At 37.0% G+C, this 20328-nt stretch overlaps 1 protein-coding gene across 3 annotated transcripts in view; it reads left to right on the forward strand.

The window, feature by feature from the left end:
- RSPO2 (R-spondin 2) overlaps positions 1-20328 on the forward strand; it is a 150157-nt gene that overhangs the window by 92163 nt on the left and 37666 nt on the right. For 2 of the 3 annotated variants that reach the window (XM_041769323.1, XM_041769324.1), the window contains 2 exons: positions 5438-5581; positions 7492-7680. In XM_041769323.1, coding sequence (XP_041625257.1) covers positions 5438-5581; positions 7492-7680 — 333 coding nt within the window. The remainder of the gene's footprint in view (positions 1-5437; positions 5582-7491; positions 7681-20328) is intronic. The other variant, XM_041769325.1, reaches the window with a different exon arrangement.

A 20328-nucleotide genomic window follows, 5' to 3' on the forward strand; every position in this document is an offset into this window, starting at 1 on the left:
GAAATAATAGAAAAGGATGCATTTTATGACTCTGAGGTTTTCTCTACCTCACTGATTGTGTCCATTTCTCCAATTATTAATTGCAATAATATAGAATTACATTCACAGTTTAAGGTTTTAATTATTTTGTTTATAAGATTGGCCATTCTGAGATATTTCACTAAGGGATGGTCCTTGTCACATAAATTTTGGTGGAATGATAAACAAAACTCACTGTCTTGGTGTGCTAAAGCCCTGAGAGGGCTAGGACACCAAGTTCTAGGAGTCTTCTCTTAGTTTTTTATCTCTTCCACCCAGTTTGTCAATTGTATGGATTCATTATAACTCCCTTTCCCATGGAAAGGGAGTTACGTCTTAGTGTTGAGCCTCCTGATGGTTTTCCTTACCCCCACCCTCTTCCTTCTTTCAGGAAACTTAATTTCCTGAAAGTATACACTCTCCCACTCACTATACATATATGAAAGAGTAATCACATTCCTATCTCATTGCCAGCCTGTGTAGCTTTGCTTTTAGTAGAACAAGATCCTGAAGTGCAGGAACCTTACTTTTTCATCTGTGCCTCTAGCTCCCCATCATGATGCTTTGCCTCCTGGCACTTCTGTCTGTTGAAATGAGGGAACAAACCAGGTACCATCTTGGTCATGTTGTTCTCATGCTCAAGAATCTATGAAGACCTCACTGCTAGTCAGACCCAGTCCTAATCTTGAACCTAACTTCATTTTTATTAGTACTTAAATATTTGAAATCATACAAAGTATAAGTAATTTATAATTTCACATTTTTTTTGGAAATGAAGTCAAATAAGAAGTGAATTCTCCAGCTACAGCAATCTACACCTAAGTAATCATCTCCTGTTTCTATCTCCAGCTCATTCAAGCTGCTGTTCATTGGGCCCATCATGTGCCATATGAATTTTCTCTGTTGTGTGATTATGAATGGAATCACCCTTGCCAAGACTCAACTCTTCTCACTGTCTCTCTAAAACCTGCTCAGCTGAGGTTCCAACTTCCCTGGCACATATTACCTGCCACACTTTAATACTTATGTTCTCTATTATAATCGTTTTCAGGTGTTGGACCATTTGTTCTTCCAGTAAGATATGCAGTCCTTTCCAGCAACCAGGGCTTTTCTTTCTGTATTAAAGATATTTACAGGGCATGTGCAAACAATCTCATACTAAGCATTTAAATGAGTTTTTAAATATAAAGGAATTGAGTTTTTAAATGGCACTTATGTTAGTTCACTTGGCAAGTATTAAAACTCCACCATGTGTCCGGCACTGTGTTAGAAACAAAGAATTTACAGACTAAAAGGAAAAAACTGTAATGGCAGAACAGAAACAACTGTCTTTTCTGTCTCTACTGTACACAGCACATGCCTTTAATCTCTACTGTGCTATGTTGCAATGCTTTATGACTGCCTCATGCCCCCTCTCTTTGGCTTTTGCACCTCCAGGACAGGGAATGGGTATTAGAATTTGATGTCCTCTGGGTCCGGTACAATACCTGGCACATGCTCCATTTTTGGAGAATGTTTGGAATGAACTGTTGAACTGAACTACAATACAATTTGAAAAATGTTATAATGGAGCCTGTATGGATACTGTGGAAGGACAGCAGAGGCATACCTATCCTGTTTTGTTTCTTGGCCAGGGTAAGCTCGCCTCACCAAATAACAGCCCCATCAGATTGCATTTGGCCACAGTTTCCCTTGGACAGTAATTTTACTTAAATCCATATTGGCAGCACTTGCTTGGATTACATTTTTGAGGAGGCACTGTAATTTAGAAGCATGTAAGTTGGCTAAACCAAGGTCTTGTTTCTGAACAAGGACTTAAAGTACAGATTTTTATAGAACTCTGTGTCTAGCAAACTTTGGTATCAGTTTTCTTAAGCTATAAAGGGTCTTCTAAAGTTCATTAGTCTATTGAATAATCCCATTGGTGTCTTAAAACTCATTTATTTATAAAATTAACATAAAGATTTTCCCAAGCTGTTAACACAATGGCTATTCTTGGGAGGCAGGCCTGATGTACCATTTGGGCAAATAAGAATATTTCTGTATTTTCACCCATTTTGAATTTTTACTTATAATGAGAATGTTTCACTTTTCTATAAGTGAATTAATAAAGTTCATGTGAATCTCACTTAAGAATAACAAGTTGAAGATATTTCTGGGAGTGTGGATATGGCCTAGAAGAAAAAGCTTAGTGCCATGAGGCCCCACAAACAGTGGTTTTCTTCAAAGTAGAAGAGTGAGTTCTAGGAGAAGTAGCTGAACAAGACAGGGGGTTGTGCATGGGGCTGGAGCTGGTGAGAAAAGGTTTCTAGGAAGCATGTCAAGAAGCAGATCGTCAGAATAGGTGGCTTATGCAATTGCTTTAAAAAGCTTTTTGGTTTAAAGGTGCTGGTGATGAGTTGTCTCCATTTAGGCTGCTAGTGTTTGGGCCACCTGTGCTGGTTTTACATTGTGGTGGAGTCACTGCAACAAGAAAGGTCAGTGGAGCTTTGGATAATGTTAGGACTCGGTGCGAACCAAAGCTTTTGTTTAACTGCTTTGTTGAATAAAAAATATTTAGGGGATTTTTCTTATGATTTGAATGAAGGAAAAGCCCCCTTGAACATATGGAAATAGACTGCTGGACAGGAGATGGTCAAACAGTTGTGTATTTTGGAGGCTAGGGTAGGTTCACAGCATTTTAAGGGGTATAATTTCATGCACATAACTGAAAAAAAATGGGGATGGAATACTATTCCTTTATTCATTCTTACCTGTTGGAATCAAAATAATTTGTCTCAGAATATTAATAGTGTTATTTTCTGTAAATTTAAGCAGGTCACAGTGTTTATTGAAATAGCTCTTTTAATACATAAATGCAGTACAATTATAAAAGATTCATGAGCCAGAAATGTATCATTTTAAACCTATTTTGACATTCCACCACCCCTTCCCAAATTAACATCTCTAAATTCCTTGATAGACACACATACACACAGTTTTACTGTACCATAACCTGTGTATCCTGCAACTTGCCTTTTTCACTTAGTGATAGAGCTTATCCTCACTCATTGCTCATAATTCACCTCGTGCTTTTTCATGGTTGTCGTCGTCTACAATTTGAATGCATCAGATATTTAGTCTGTTTAAATTTGAGGACAAATAATCAAGCTTTCTTTTAGCAGGATTTATGCCTGAAGAAGTCCTAAGGGACTTTACAGAGAATGATAGGTATTTCAGAAATTCGACATTCTGTGAACTGGTATTAGGGGCATGGAATGAAATGAAGAAAGGGAGCTACAAGTGACTGTCAAGATTAGTAGAGAACCTTGTAACGTTATTTCCAAATGATTATTACTATAACTTTTAGGCCAAAAAGCTTATTGGTGTAATCCATGTTTTAAAGGAAACTTAGACTTTGTAGATAACAGCTGATTTATGAAGTGTACAGTCCTCTTTTCTTAATATAAATGGTTTTTGTTCTCTTCACTCCTTAGCTCTGTTTTATCTTTGGAATGTTTATCATTTCTTGGAAAATAATTCAGCTATAGGAAGGGCTGCTTGCTTTTTAAAAAAATTTGTGGACATGATGGTCATGTATTTTGACCATCATTAAGAAGCTACTGACCAACTATAGACCACCACCATTTCATTAAAATATAGATTACAGCATTTAAGATTACAAATGCACATTTTATGGAGTGAGAAACTGTTTACCCACCATCCTCCCCAAAAGACCAATAGGGTAATTTGATCATGAACTGTCACTCACACATAGTTGGTTTTCCAGTGGTAAGTTTGGTAACATTTTACAAATTGCAGTAGCTGCTACATGGTGGTCATTTAATGCTTGAAGGACCTGTTAGGCCCCAAATTAAAAGGTGAAGAGTTGCCATTTTCTTTTTATAGGTCCAGAAACTTGCCATTATTTAAAAATGTAATCTATTTTAATAACCTTTTTAGTCTTTATGTTTTACTTTTTGACTTTATTTTCTCAATTTTCAAAATAGTAATTTCATGTTTTAGTTATATTTTGCATTTCATGTTTTAGCCTCTTTGCTTACAGGAACTGTACATTTTAAAGCTTTTTCTGAATCATGAAAGAACCAAATACAGTAGTGGTATAAAGAGACTTGTTAAGTGTTGCCATGGAGGTTTCATAGCGCTTTATGTATTGTTAGTTGCCATCAATTAAGTCTGTTGCAAGTAATGTAGTATAATCGGCTGAAAACCTGAGCTTTTAATTAATCCTTCAACCTTCTCTTCTTTCCTCTACTTGAAGAGTAGAGTATATTTATTTTCATCTGGGCAAGCCAATGGTCCCTGGTCCAGATGTTACTGGCCTACCAGGGAATCTGACCTAGGATACTTAGCCTATAAATTAGTTCTTTTAACACTTTTTTGTAATGTCTGTGGTTTAGTGGAAAAATACATGTTTCTAATCTCCTGTTGTTCCTATGTGCGGATTACCTCTTATAAACCAGTTGATTTGCATATACTATTACAACTCTTCACAACACCCTTGTAAAGTCAGTGATATTCCTATTTTATACAGGATTAAAGAGACTCTCAGAGGCCTGTAATTGTCCAGAGTCACAGAGCTGCTAAGAGTGGAGCTGAGATTCAAAACAAACTTGACATAAAAAGCACTCTTTTTCATAAACCCCAACTAGTGAAATTCTGTTAGTGCATTATAGAGAAAAGATTGCAGATTTAGAAGGCAATCAGTCTGGAGGCCTTTCAGAACCAGCTCAGCCACTATTAGCACTGTGACTTTCTATCAATCTCAGGTTTCCTATTTGAAAAATAGGGATATTACTGCCCACCTTGTAGGGTTATTTTAAAGACTAAATAGAAACGCATGTAAAGCCTTTGGCACATCGTAGGTTTTCAAACTAGTGACCTACACTACCCCTCCAGTTTAAGACCCCTTCTGCTGAAGTAAATGCCAGCACTGACCAGCATTAATCAAAATTTTAATTTACTATCCTGAAACAGAAGATACCGATTAGAGTATTCCCATTGTGTTTTTCATTGTAGGCCTTTTGAAGAGCAGAACAGATTTCAATCCCAGCAGCAATGCAATTTGTAGTGGGCGGGTTTTCTTTTCCTTTTTAATCCTTTGTTTTTTTTTTTTTTTTTTTTTTTTTTAATCCTTTGTTTTAATCTCATTTGGAGTTGCAAAATTTTCTGAAGGGTCTGATGCTGCCTAGGGCTCTAGGCTGGAATGTTGTCTTAGCCTATTGATGTGGTGAGCTGTTGGAAGAGGTAGGAGTGATTTAGAATGAGATGGCATTAGGAAACAAATGAGTTGAACACATATTTCTCTGACCACTAGAATTTCGATGGAGCTAACCGGTAAATTTGAGTGTTTGTTACTTGCAAAACAAGTAAATTTCTTTGACTGAAATTTTCTTTTTCTCTTAAAAATTATTTTTAGGATGCAGAATAGAAAACTGTGATTCTTGCTTTAGCAAAGACTTTTGTACCAAGTGCAAAGTAGGCTTTTATTTGCATAGAGGCCGTTGCTTTGATGAATGTCCAGATGGTTTTGCACCATTAGATGAAACCATGGAATGTGTGGGTGAGTAGTTTTTCATGTAACTTTCAAACTTTTATTTTAACACCTGTTTCTTGAAAAAATGCATACTGGATATGTTCAACCTAAAAACAAATTGGTTCTCTTGTTAATTAGAACTGAAAATTATTTAAGTTCCTTGCTGACTTGCTGAATTCTTTAGGCGTCAAGACATCGGTAGTCTCCTATTAAATCTTGCTACAAAATTTACTGGATGTATGTTGGCTAGGTTCAAATATTTAAGGGCTGGCATGGTTTTATCAACTGTAATACATACATTTCTTACCTTAATTTATTAGTAACTGTTAGAGAAAAAAATTTGTTTAGAAGAAAAATGAAATTTTCAAGCATTACCATATGGTTAACTGTTCTATCAGCTTTGTTATGACTCTTCATTATGGAACTTCTTGTTTAGTCATTTAAAAATATTGGAAAGAATTTTTTTGTGCAATATATATTTTGTTGATGCAAACGTATATTAAGACAATGTTACTTTTACTACACTTAGATATCTTAAGAATGCATAACTTAATATACATGTATACACTGTTCACGAATAATTATGAATACACATTTTATGAATTTTGTACTTTTTGTGTTTTTGAAAAACACTTTGGTATTTTTATACAACTGATGAAAAGGTAAAGATCTATGAGTATGTGCATTTTGATGAGTGCCTAATATGAATCTAATCTGCAGGTGTAATGGCATTGTCACCACATCCACTTGCACTTCTACCCCTGAATTTTATTTGACATATATCTGATGTGATCTATAACAGAATTACGTATTATAAATGAAACTTTCCATCTCCATTTCCATATATAGAGACTTAAAAAAATGAGAACTTTTTTCCTGCAGAAATATTGTTGAAATATAGTTAAAATATTTGAAGGTTTGCAGAGAACACATTTAAATGACAGGTTTTGGAAGATGTGTACTTATGTTCCTGTTTATGTATGGGTTCATATGTTCATACCAGTGACACCCTACTAAAGTCACCAGAAGAGAATAGTCAGAATGTTGAATTTGCTTTTGAGATGCAAGACCCACACCCATTACAAATGTTTAGTTGAAACTCTTACAAAATCCTTAAATATAAAAAATTACAAATAGAGTCCTATGCACTTTCCCACATAAAAATCTTAAACAGCTTTGAAAAATCTAAGAGTAACCACAATGCCGGCTGAGATCTAAAATGGAAGTACCATGTGTGGACTTGGGGCCTGCATCCATATTTGCCAGTTCAAAGGGGTATTTTAAGGGTGAATTTGGTGAGGAGGTTTAACTTCGCATATTTTGATCCTTTTATTCCCCACCCCAGGGCTTTGGAAGGTAGTGGTATTTCCACTATATAAATTTACAAAAGGAGGTGCTAAAAGCTTTTACATAAAAACAAACATTTTCAAATATCTGACCATACCTATAGTAATATAGAGCACCAATTTAGGAAATAAATACATACAGTGGTTTCTAGATATCTATTGAAAGAATTGAGATAACCAGAAAATGCAAAATAAACTCCATATCCTTTTCACAAAGTACTGACTTCCAAAATAAAACTAACATACTTATGAATTACTGTGGGGGCATTCAGAATTAAAATGCAAAATTTTGTCTTCTGTCATGGTTTGAAAAGAGAATCTTCTACAGGCTTTTAGCTGTTGAATCTTTAAAGACTATATATTTCAGTGTCTTTAGAATAGACCAATAGCATTCCTTCAAAAAAAAAAAAAAAAAAGAATTGAAGTGTCCAAAAGGGGATTACAGGTCTTTGGTGCTGTATGACTTAATTTATCTGATGGGGGGGGGGGGGTGTGTGTGTGTGGAGAAACACAGCTATATAAATTTTATGACAGCAGAGCAAATGGATACCAAATTATTTTTGGTGTTTGTATTTTTTTTTTCTTTATTAGAAGGATGTGAAGTTGGCCATTGGAGTGAATGGGGAACATGTAGCAGAAATAATCGCACATGTGGATTTAAGTGGGGTCTGGAAACCAGAACACGGCAAATTGTTAAAAAGCCAGCCAAAGACACGATACCATGTCCAACTATCGCTGAATCCAGGAGATGTAAGATGGCCATGAGGCATTGTCCAGGAGGTGAGTTTAGAGAGTTCCTATCGTATGTGGGCTGTGTGCTTTCTGAATTCTCCTCCCTAACCACCCTCCATGTAGAGTATCCACAAAGGAAACCTAATAAAAACATCAGTGACAGGGTAAAAATTCACACTGTACTTAGAGACAAATGCTTGAATGTAAAGAATATAAAGGTTCGTTTTCATGATACCTCAAATGTATCTCATGACAATTGGTCATGAACTTAGGACAAATGAGCTTTCTAAAGTGAGATTTCTAGAAGTGTGTGTGTGTGTGTTACTGATGTACCATGAAAGAGAGTTCTTATGAAATCAGGCCTTTGCAGATGTTGCTCTGAGGGAAGCGGACAACTTTCAGTTGAAGAGTTTCGATTAGAAAGGTTTATGAAATCTGTAAAATCATCTGCATCATTACTAGTTGAGGATGACAACTTAAAATAAACTTGCCCAAACACTGGGAGGAATAAATGTTGTCTTAATGTTACCACAATTAGCTGGTTCCCTCTGTTTTGATAATAATTTGTAGAAAACAGCTACTGGTATGTGTGTGTTTATTCATGTCTTTGTAGTAATTGTGCTGATTTGCAGTAATTATTCTGTAATAACAGGATTAGGCCCATTTACAAATTAGGAGAAGCGAACATAGCTCAGGTGCCGGAGGAAGCTGAGTCAGTACAGGGAAATGCAGTTTTTAGCATTGTCATTTTGGTTCTTAAAGCATAATCATTTGTTACCATTTTAACACTAGCGGATGCTACATTGCCAGAAATGAAGTGGGGATTTTTCTGGTGCACAAAATAGAAAAGCAAAAAAGAAAGTGGTGTTTGGAAAATTGCCCTTGAAAATAATCAAGACGTTTGTTTGCCTCCATTCCTGCTGTTGGTGCATAGCTTTTCAGCTCTGTGGCTGTAGCCCAGAAAAGAGAATATCTATCTGCTTAATGGATTTATATTCCCATTATGCTTCCATGTAGAGATATCTATGATCCATGGAGGAAGACAAGACTTTTTAAGACTTGAAGACTCCAGTCGGCTTTTGAGAACTATTAGATCCAGATTCAGAAGCTACTATTAGGAAGGCAGCTTTTCCTCTTGAATTAGTTTTGCTTTTCTTTGCTGGGTCTTTGAAACAAAGTTTTTTTGGGTCTGCTTTTCACTAACAAGGATGGTTTTGTTCAGTTAAACTCAGTATTTTTCAGTCAAAATAAAAGAAAATATTTTCTTACAAAACTAATAAGCCACTTCTTGGATAGCTGAGAGCATTTAACCTGCAACCTTGTGCCTAAAAACAAACCTGATGTATTCAGGTATTGGAAATAAAGACTTTCTTTGTTGTATATTGTTTATGTAACTACCCCCCACCATTCCTCTTCAGCAACGTGGTCCCCCAATTGTGGTTTACGTTAATAGCAAAAATTAACCTGAAAATGCTCCTATAACAAACATGCTTATGTGTAACAAGAACCAGCACATTCCCCTCCCCTCTGAAATTATTTTGACCTAGCCCCAGTCTTGCTTGAGAATTTTGTAGATAACAGCTACATTGTTAACCTATAATGTTAATTGCATTTTTATATTTTTTGCTTCTAGCAACAGTATACTGTCTTAATAGAATATAACCTGACACTGTTAGCAATTGAAATTATGTCAAAACAAATGTTTGTGTCATATGCTAATGTCTTTTCTAAAAAAGAAACATTAGTGAACTCTTAGTACATACTTAGGTTGTACCAAATACTATTCATTAGGAGAAAGCAGCTATGACCATAATCCCTATATCTACATTTTCAGTTTAATAAATTCAAGTTTTATATAACCTTTAAAGTTAGTAGGTTTAAAAAGTTGTATCAGAATTTTATTGTGTTATGCTTTATAAAAAGGAAACTAAAATAGAATTGTTGATAGAAATGGAAAGTTACTCTCCAATTAAAAAAAAACACTTTTATTTACAAAATTGGAAATGAAAAGTAGAAAATTAATTTTGGAACTTGAGCACCAATTGATAAAATTGGCATAACTTCCAGTGGAGTATCCCACCTTGCCTCAGGTGAGAGAAGGGAAAAGTGCCTTTCTTCCATAGGTCATGGTGATTAATGGAAGAATGGAGAAGAAAACCACTTTATCCCATTTTACATCTTGACTTGATTTCAGTGATCTGCTTTGACAAACCATGCAAAAATGTAGTCATAATCAGGTTGGGAATACAAGCATTTTTTCAGAACTTTTCAACATATGTATGGATTTCTCTCCTGTTGGAGCCAATCTTAACCTGATTGCACACAAATGCAGCCTTAACCTCCTTCACACTAAAGCACTGGCACATTAAAATCAGCTGCTTTTGATTACTGGAAGGCATAAGTTAGAGGTCAGAGAAATGGAATAGTCACTAAGTGTATAAGATATTACACTGAAATCTGTTAAAAATGAGACAATAAATGGCAATAAATGGCTATAAGATAAAAACAGTGTAATGTTTTAGCTTATTTTTAAATTATTGTATCCTCATTTGATGTTTTAAAAAAGAATATCTAGAGATATCTTAAGTCATGAAGTTACTCAGTGTTCATTCCCCAACTTTTCTTTTTGATTAATTATCTTTTTCTTTTATTTCTGATGATATACCTGTAGAATTTTTTAGGATTTTCTGACACTCATTCTTCAGGATTCTAATCTGGAGATCACAAGATCTGGGGCTCTGCACCCTGTCAACTCATTAATTCTGTTACCCTTGTCAAGTCACTTAACCTCTCTTGGCCTCTATTTCCTCATTTGTAAATTGAGGGCATTGGGGGGACATTTTCTAAGATCCAGTCCAGTTCTAAAAATCCAGTGATTCTAAGACAGATTGCCAAAAGATAACGAGCAAGTTCTGTGGTTGTCATGTAAGCCCAAGAGCGTTGTTCATGACAGAAGGACTGAATGCTTTTCTAGTAGCTGTACCAGGCATTTGCCAAGCCTTTCACATCTGGCAGCTTTTCACCCCTCCTGCCTCCTCACAGACTAAGCAAGACTCCTTAAATCTGCCTATGACCTGTGGTTTAGCCACAAACATACCAGGAGGCTAGAGAAAGAAAGGGGAGGAGGTCAAAAGAGACTATGATAAAAAGGAGTAAGTAGTAAGAGAAAATAAAGAACGAGTGTAGGAAACAAGGGCAGAAAAGAAAGCACGACTCGAAGACCATACTCACTGCTCATAACTGTCTTCCACTCCCCTCACTTCCCCCTGAGGACACTTAATTAATAGATTTTTTTTCTGTAGGGACTAATTTATTCTGTTAATACACAATCTGGAGATTCAAATGGAAGGGATTTCAAGTCTGGACCATGTTGTACTTTAAAAATACATAAATAGAAATATGCTATTATATATTTAAATGACAAACGGAAGAACAAAATCATGGTGCTAAGGCATGGAGTTGGAAGATGTTCATGTACAAGGGAAATTGTTGTCATTGGGTGACTGTAATGTTCAGGACTGGCCAACATAACCTCAACCTGAAATAATCTGCCCCGTGTGTATGGCGTTCCTTGTTATTTTGTAAGGTCCCATGACAACTAATTTTAACTTGCCACATCTTGAACGCTTCTATGTGCTACTCACTGGTCTAGGCATGATACTGCTCAGAGTCTTTACAGACCTTTTTCTAGTGGGAATCATGGCAATAAAGAAGTAGGTAAGTTCATAATTTCATGTGGAGATGGGGATTTGCAAGAAATGTAAAACAGGATAATAAACTAGTATAAGATTGGGCTGGAAATGTATTATTTTATACAGGGTATTCAGGGAAATTGAGGGAATAACATTTGTTCAGAGATCTAAACGAAGGAGACCTTTTGAAGAGCTAAGGAAGCCTTTTTTTTTTTTTTTAAAGCTATCAATGCAATGGTTGTTAAATGTCCTTGATTCTTCCAAGTTACATTAAGAAAGGGGAAGGAACTACAATCTGGGGAGCCTCTGCCTGGCCCAGGGTGATACATAGCAGGTTTCTAGTGGCAGAGCCAAGAACAGGTTCAATGGCTTGCTGTCTAGGAAACCCAAGTTTTCCCTGTTCCTTAAAATAAAAATCAAAGATAAAGCTAGGGCTGTCCATCAAAGAAGCCAACTTTATTTCTCCTGTAGCCCAGGACATATCATCTTACTTTTGTTCTACAAATACTTAAAAAAAAAAAAAAAAATGATGCCCTGCCATTACCACCCCCTCTCAATATCTTCCACCTGATATAAAAACCTACCTCCAAGGTCATTTCCTTAAACACCAAGGCATTGAACCACTGGCTTTGCTTTGATTGAGCCGCCCTTACAAAGACCCTCTTCTTTTATTTTAGTATCATTGGTTCATTTTGTTGGGGAAAGTGTGACATCCGGATGATTGTTTTCCAGCATTAGTATTTTGGAAGCACCCTCTGGGCTAGCCTCTGAGGTTACCTTGTGTTGAGCTGGCTTGACCTTGTGGGAGCCCCCTGGCTCCCTGGGAAGGTCTGGGAATTTGAGTCCCACCCCCACATTTTGGGTGCCCAGCATGGCTCTTCTCTTTCTGATCCAGTCAAGCTATCAGACTGATAGAGTAATTTAGGTGATATTTTGACGCTCAGTTTTGTCTCTTTTGCTTGTGGTTGCCTCTGCTCACCCTGCCGTAGTTATTAGCAACATTATGATGTGATTCTTTAAGCCCTTGTCAGATTTTCTCAGAACTGTGCTAAAAATTTAAGCATGGAATCTGCTACTATATACTATTTTAATTTGAAAATAACTCCTTCCTCTTAAGAGACATTTACTTGACCCTCCTCTACTTTTTCTTTAAGTGGCTTTTAACTTGATAGAAAACAAAAAGAAAATACTATTTAGCAACTTAGAAACAATTTCTGCAAACATCTACTTTTTAAAAAGCAATAGTAAAAAAAAGACCTCTCTAATCTTTGTTGTCAGTATATAAACTGACAGCAACATGTGGACTAGGTATTAGATAATCTAAGTAAAGACGATTGTGGATTGTGCTGGATTGAATGGAGAGCAGGAAATAAGCACATTTGCAGTAGAATCAGGTCAAGAAAATATGCTTTAGACATATGTTCTTTATTTCTCTACATTTTGTTTACATTTGAGTTGCAATTTATGTGGTCTGTTTTATACATGCCAACCTTAAGAGTAGATTGGAAGAGAGAGGATAAGAGAAAAACCTCTTTTCTTAAGCTTTCAGAGCTGTCAGGAATGTAGGTACTGGAATTATGACATGAAGAAGAAAGCATCTAAAGAGGAAATTCTTGTGTTTCTGTTTGCTGTGCTAAATACTATTTGTGTTAGTCACTTGAAGCAAATTGTACTGGTTCTCAGGTACTCTGGACACATGACCGCTAATAGTCCTGTTTATGGAGATAATGAACTGGGACAGTTAGCCACCAGCAGCCACATTTTAAATGTTCATGTTTACTTACTGTGTAAAGTTGACATTTAACCAAGATCCACCTGTCTCTAGATGGTTCTCTCAGTAGCCACAGTGTCTAATTCCTGCTTCTGTGGTCTGAGCAATGAGCCTTCAGGCAGTGTCTTGAAAAGTGTTCCTGCCCTCTTTGTCCCCCTTCCCATCCCTTTTTAATTCTTTAAATTTGTTTCCTGGAAAGTGGATAAGGCATCATCGTTGGGACTGTTGATACTGGTGATGGTGGTTTTATTTTTGTTGCTTTGTAGCATTGATTTCTTTAGGATTGAGTGATTCTCCTATGGCAGAGGGTAAGGGTCTATCTAAGGCAGTAGGGGAGCAGGGAAGTGGGCTCATGCAGTGTGCATTGGAGATGACAAAAATTTGAGAGGACAAAAGTAAGTATGGTTGTGGACTTAGACATAAACATCTAAGGGGATGCAAAGCACTGATGACATGGAGTCTGTGAGAAAGGGATAGAAGACCAGCTCTTCCGCTAGTTTCATTTTGAGCCTGTCTGGGTGCCAGCCTTATTTGCCTGAGGGGACAGGGGAGTGAACAAGTGAAAGAAGCCACACCTTTGTTCCGCTCCCCAGCTTCCCATCTGGGATTCTCTACTAGCCTCATTTAATTGCAGTCCAGAGCAGCATGTACTAGTCTGTTTTATGGGTACTTGTAAAAAGGATTTCTCAACTACACATGCCACCGAGGGCCTGTTGTTCTGTGTGTAACAAGGCAAGGACAGGACAATTCCAAAGGGGCCTTTCTCTTAGGAATTTTACACAGCAGTAAGCTACTCTGATCTTAATGTAAAATATATAAAGCAATTTTTACAACACTCTAAAATAAAAACAACTTTAATAGGACACACATGGTGTCAGTGGTTAAGTTTATTTTCCCCCCTTCAAGGGGACTTTTTTCCCCCTTATGAGATAAGAAAGCCTAATGGTTTCTTAGAACAACTTACTTTCCTCACCAGACACCTCACTAGAATCTTTAAATGATGTTGATAAAAAGGGCGCAGGCGGTTTACTCATGGAGATTTCCTGTAAATACTTATCCAGCTACTAGACTGACTTAGAACTGTAGTTGTGGATATCATCCAGGATTGAGAGGCAGAAAGAAAACATTTTAATGGAAATAATGACAGAGTTTTACTAAAATCTCAGCATGACTCATGTTGTCATCATAGAGAAGTGGTTAAGATGATAAAATTACTCTGCACAATAGTGGGGCAAAAGGTTCAGGTGGCAAAAGTTATTACCACTAATTTAAACTAAAAATGTAAAGGCAGTAGGTTTTGCTTTACAATTGACCTGTTTATATAATACTTGGATCTACTCTTTCTGTGTGTCAGTATTATTTTCTTCTATTTGAGGACTTTGGAAACCAGGAGTAAAATATTTGAACTAGTATAATCAAGAGACATTTGATAATTGATGTTATGCCCTTATGTCCATTAGTCAAAGGATTTCATAATAACAATGTAAAAATATTTAATAACATGCTAAGACAAAACAAAATTTAAACATCAGGACTAGGAAAAACTTAAAACAAGAGCTCAGGACTGATAAAGAAAATAGACCATATGAATCTATGTTGGCTGAAATAATTGAGCCAGAAATTTGGCCTTGGGTTTCCTACCCAAGGCAAAGGGGAAAAGTAAATATGGCTTTTTCTCTAATTTCAAATAAATGATTATAAAATACAAAAGAATTTGATAGTTCCTAGGGGCAAAATCAGTATACATACACCTGTATATGCATATAACATATATACATAAACATATTAATGTGTACACAGATATATGCGTGTGTATATGAATATATACAGACACACATACATACACACAAACATGGGTATTAATTCCAATTTCAAACACATGAAAGTATGTGTATGTGTGTAGGAAGGGGTGGGACTTGTGTCATAGAATTAAAGAGATTAATGATTCTTACAGAAAACATTTCAGTTCCACAGAGACAAACACTAAACAGATTTCTCAAATGAGGAATCATATTCAGAATAATGAAAGGTGTGGTGTACAGTGTCTTTACCAATATCCACATCCCTAGTGTATGTTTGCAGAAGACAGCAGGCAGCTTGGGAGTGTTTATTCCTCAATGGAAGCTGAAGGCATAATTGTGAAAGTTGACTATCTAAAGGCCTGGGCAGTATAGAATCAAGATTTGTTGACTTATCAGTTGTATTTGAGTACAATTGTCCAATAGTTTCTTTTAATAAATATTGAATACATTTAGAACTTCATGGTGTGTGGAGGACCTAGAAAATGTGTATTTGTTTTGAGGGTCAGTTATCCTTTGAACTTGCCAATAACTGTGGTGTCTTTTCTATATAGTAAGATGTTCTTAAGTAAGATCGGGAGTTGCAGGGGCTTCTGGCTGACTCAGTTAAGTGTCCGACTTGGTTTCAGCTGGGGTTGTGATCTCAGGGTCATGATCTCGGGTTCCTGAGATTGGAGCCCCAGTTCAGGCTCCACACTCAGCAGGGAGTCTGCTTGAGATTCTCTCTCCCTGTGCACATCACCCTCCCCCCTCCCCCCTCCCCCCGCCCAACTTGTGTGTGCTTGTTGGATCTCTCTCTCTCTAAGTCTTTAAAAATCAGGAGTTGTATATTTAGATGAGTTATTTATTTCCGGTGATTATCTCAAGTCTTGCACTAATATTTTTAATAACCCATTTTGGTTTTTGTTTCTTTAAGGCTGGGCTTCAATTATTTTAATCTGTCAAAACTATTTGATATGAGAGAACCACATAGATTTGGAGTAAATGCTTACTGAGTGTAGCTGAGTTTATTAAAATATGTTGTCATAAGAAACGAGCAGGATGAGAGTGATACAATCAAGAGTTTATAGTCTCCTTAAGGAAGGAGAAAATGCACATTACAAAATAACGAAAGAAGCAAAGTTAAATTTGTAAATGTAAACATTGTTACAGGCTCTGATATAGAAAATAGCATTTTTAGCTGTTGTGGCCAGGAAATGCTTCTTGAAGAACAAAATTTAGATTTTATTAAAAGGAGGTGGGTGGGAAATACTTTTTTTTTTTTTTTTTACATCATTTTAGACTGGGAGAACGTTGTGGGGAAAGATGCAGATGCCAGTGTCCCTGTTGTGTCAGAGAGAGGGTGAGAAGAGCCTGGCTGTAGCAGAGTTTGTTAGGGGCAGTTACAAAAACTCCCAGCAAAAATATAAATTGCATACAGATGGTAAAAGTGCTTCTGTGAAGAGGACAGGATGTTTCATTTTACCTAGCACACAGTGGAGAGCCAGAGCCACAGGGCAGTTGAGCCTCCAAGTGTATCTTAGCGGAATTTCGGTTGAACATGGAAGTGGCTGAGGTTGTGTTGGTGACATGGAAGTAAGTAGACTTTACATCCCAAATTTGGGGCAGAGTGTTAAGCAGAGTCTGAGTTTGGGAGAATTACAAGGGAATACTTATGGGTTCTGATGTTTATGCATTTTTCTGTTATGCTTGCTTTTCTAAAGAGAGCAGGATTTTGTCTTGCTGTGACTCTTATCTTTTTCTGCCAACTTTTTAAGCCAAGCCATTCCCCTAGTTTGTATTAGTGCAGTTTATTTTTGTAAAAATCTAGGCACATTCTGCATTCACCCTAACCGAACTATATTTACTTTCTAACTGCTACTTTCATTTACCATTTACCAAGACCCTTAGATGTGTTATTCCCTATTTTCAAGCTTGTGATGTTAAACTTCTGATGGATTTCCCTTACAAGCCAGCTTCAAATACTCTGAAAATTTAGAATATACCCATTAAATTAATTAAATATTATTCAAATCAAAGATGAAAATGTTCCTTCAAGCCCTAATTTCATTTATATAATCTAAGGTGGTTTTATCTAGCATGTTGTTTACTAGCTGCTTTGTGTTGGGTTGAGAAGGATTCTGAGTTAGATTCTGGGTTCAGGAGAAAACTACATAGTTACCAATTTGTGATGTTTGCAGGCATAGATAGCAGTGTATCCCGTATTCTCCCTAATTCTAATCATTTGAGTCCTCCTGCTCTTGGCTTTCTCCTCCCTTCTCTCCACTACTCCTCCCCCAAAACACACTTGGATGTCTGACAAAGATTTATCTAGCTTCTATTTTATGCCTGCAGTGATGTCAGGATTGTATATTGGTTGGGACGGGGGAAACAGTATGGAAAAATAAAGGAAAGGGTTTATTATTATTATTATTATTATTATTTATTTATTTATGATAGTCACAGAGAGAGAGAGAGAGAGAGAGAGAGAGAGAGAGAGAGGCGGAGACACAGGCAGAGGGAGAAGCAGGCTCCATGCACCGGGAGCCCAATGTGGGATTGGATCCCGGGTCTCCAGGATCGCGCCCTGGGCCAAAGGCAGGCGCCAAACTGCTGCGCCACCCAGGGATCCCAAGGAAAGGGTTTTAAATTTGATACATCCTGGTTTTTATCACTTACTTGTTGAATGATATTGGTTAAATTACTTTATCTCTCGAAGCTGAGACTTAACGAAATGGGGATGTTATGTCATAGGATCATTTTAAGGGAGTAAATAAGCATATATGCAAATAGGTTTTATTCTACATTTTATTGTAATTCTGTTAATTCTATATTTTTCATTCTTCCCATGGCTGTATTACTCTTGCCTCTTTCCTTTCCTTTGATTTCTGCCCATCTCCTAGCTTCAGCTGTCATTCAGATGTGAAATTATCTTCCATTTGTGCCCCAATCACACCAGTTTGGCTGTTGGTGGGCATCTTTCTCTAGATATTTTGCCAACATGTCAAACTAAGCATAACTAAAACATACCTTGCTGTCTTTCTAAAACCTTATTCCCCCCTGGGATGGTTATCCTTCCCAAAGGTATCTCTAACTTTCCAGTTACCCAAGCTCTCAGCCTTCTGTTTCTCTTCTTTACATTCAGACAAATTAGGACCCAGATCTTTCCTCAAGCACCTGAAAGTATGCAAACTTGAAAAATTTACTTAATCTAAGCTTCAGAATTTGTATTATGGGGATAAATAGCAGATGCCTGCTTCATAGGATTGTCATGAGGATTAAATAGCATCATTTAAAACCATCAGAAAATGTAGAATGTTACTTATTTGGTTAATAACTACCCACCTCTGTTTCTCCACTTTCCATTCATTGTGGTCTCCACTTAAGGCCTTTTTATTTCTGTAGAAGATTGCAAGAGCCTTTTTGTGGGCAGAGAGTACAGGTTAACTTCTATTCCAGCTAACATATGTGGTAGCACATTCTAAGCTGAACTTATTCCTCATTTACAGTCCAATCTAGGTAATAAGATGGAAACATTAATCTCTAAAAAATGGCTAGGACAGCCATTGTGTATCCTTATGAGCCTAGGACTTGTGCAGAGCAAGCCTCCAGTGTTGCAAAGGACGAAGTTTTCAGGAGGACTTGGGCCGGTTAATGCTAGCTGAGGGGACAAGACTTCAGAATACAGACCTGGAATTATGAGAGGATTTGAAGAAGTAAAAATGAGTCAAGGGTGAAGGAGAGAGAAGATGAGCAAAAGTGTGACAAAATGGGTTGTGTATAGGCAAATTTTTTTTTTAGATTTTTATTTATTTATTCATGAGAGACAAAGAGAAAGGCAGAGACACAGGCAGAGGGAGAAGCAGGCTCCACGCAGGGAGTCCGATGTGGAACTCCATCCTGCGACTCTGGGATCATGCCCTGAGTCGAAGGCAGATGCTCAACCACTAAGCCACCCAGGCATCCCTGGGCACATATATAAATATATATAATCACATAAATATATATATATAAATGAGAATATACATACATATATATATATATATATATATATATATATATATATATATAGAGAGAGAGAGAGAGAGAGAGAGAGAGAGAGAGAGAGAGAGAGAGAGAGAATCTGTTGAAACAACACACGTATTAGGAAGCAAAAGGAAAAAATTGGGGCAAAAGGTATAGAGACTAGGAGAAGGAATAAGCTCAGCAGATACTTCAAAATCCGTAAGAGTAGATTGCCAAATTAAGTCTCGTGGATTGACTGGTGCCAGAAGAATTTGAGACTGACTGAAAAATTATCACAGGGAAGAGGAAATCTCTGCCCATTTGTGGGGATTCATTTATAAACTGCAAGCTGGGTAAGTGAGTATTCAAAAAGAAATCAAAGCATGGGTATAACATAGGATACATAGTTTGTAACACCTAGCCACCTGAGTCAGAAGGTAATGAGCCCAAAATTAGGAACATGGGTACAGATGTTTAACAAATTCAGTGATGTGTTTTGCTGCACTGTGCTCAAAGATACATTTGCTTTGGAAATTTAAGTTTTATTTATTTATTCACGAGAGGCACACAGAGGCAGAGACATAAGCAGAAGGAGAAGCAGGCTCCCTGTAGAGACCCCAATGCAGGAGTCAGTCCCAGGACCCCAGGATCATGCCATTAAGCCAAAGGCAGATGCTCAAGCACTGAGCCATCCAGTTGTCCTAGAAATTAAATTTCTTGAACCTATTTGTAACAGTAATTTAATCTTGAGGAAACTTCTAGAAGGAAAGCTCTAGACCTAGAGTGGTCAAACTTGGTTCCTTGCAGGGGAAAACAAGGACCCTTGTGCGGTTGACCCTTGAACAGTGGAAAGGTCGGGGCACTGACCCTCAATGTAGTCAAAACTCCACGTTTAACTCCAGACTCCCTAAAAACCTAACTATCAGCCTAGAAGGCCTTACTAATAACACAAGCAATTAACACATATTTTGTATGTTACATGCGTCATATACTGCGTTTTTACAACAAAGTAAGATCCAGAAAAGAAAATATTAAGAAAATCTTAAGGATGGGAAAACACACTTACAGGACTGTACAGTATTTTTAAAAAATCCTCATGTAAGTAGACTGGTACAGTTCAAACCTGTGTTAAAGGGTCAACCATATATGATTGTTTCTTATAGCTTATGAAGAGGCTTAGCAGTTTAGGGATCTGGCCTCTTGACCCTGGTTGAATGAGAGTGGCTTTACTTTTTTCTCTATTACATTTTGGGGTTTCAGCATGGGTTTTCCTTTGAAAAATTAGCTTATCTTCCCATGAAACAAAACATTGAGTGCACTCACGTATATCCCTTCCTTTACGTGTGTGAAGCTGGGGTGCAGAGGTGCCCAGTGAATTACCCAGACTCATGGTAAATGGTAGAGGCAAAGCTTGATTCTTGCTTAAACATCAACCTTGGAGCTCTTTTCT

The sequence above is a fragment of the Vulpes lagopus genome, chromosome 9 (genome assembly GCF_018345385.1).
Source record: "Vulpes lagopus strain Blue_001 chromosome 9, ASM1834538v1, whole genome shotgun sequence".
Lineage (NCBI taxonomy): Eukaryota > Metazoa > Chordata > Mammalia > Carnivora > Canidae > Vulpes > Vulpes lagopus.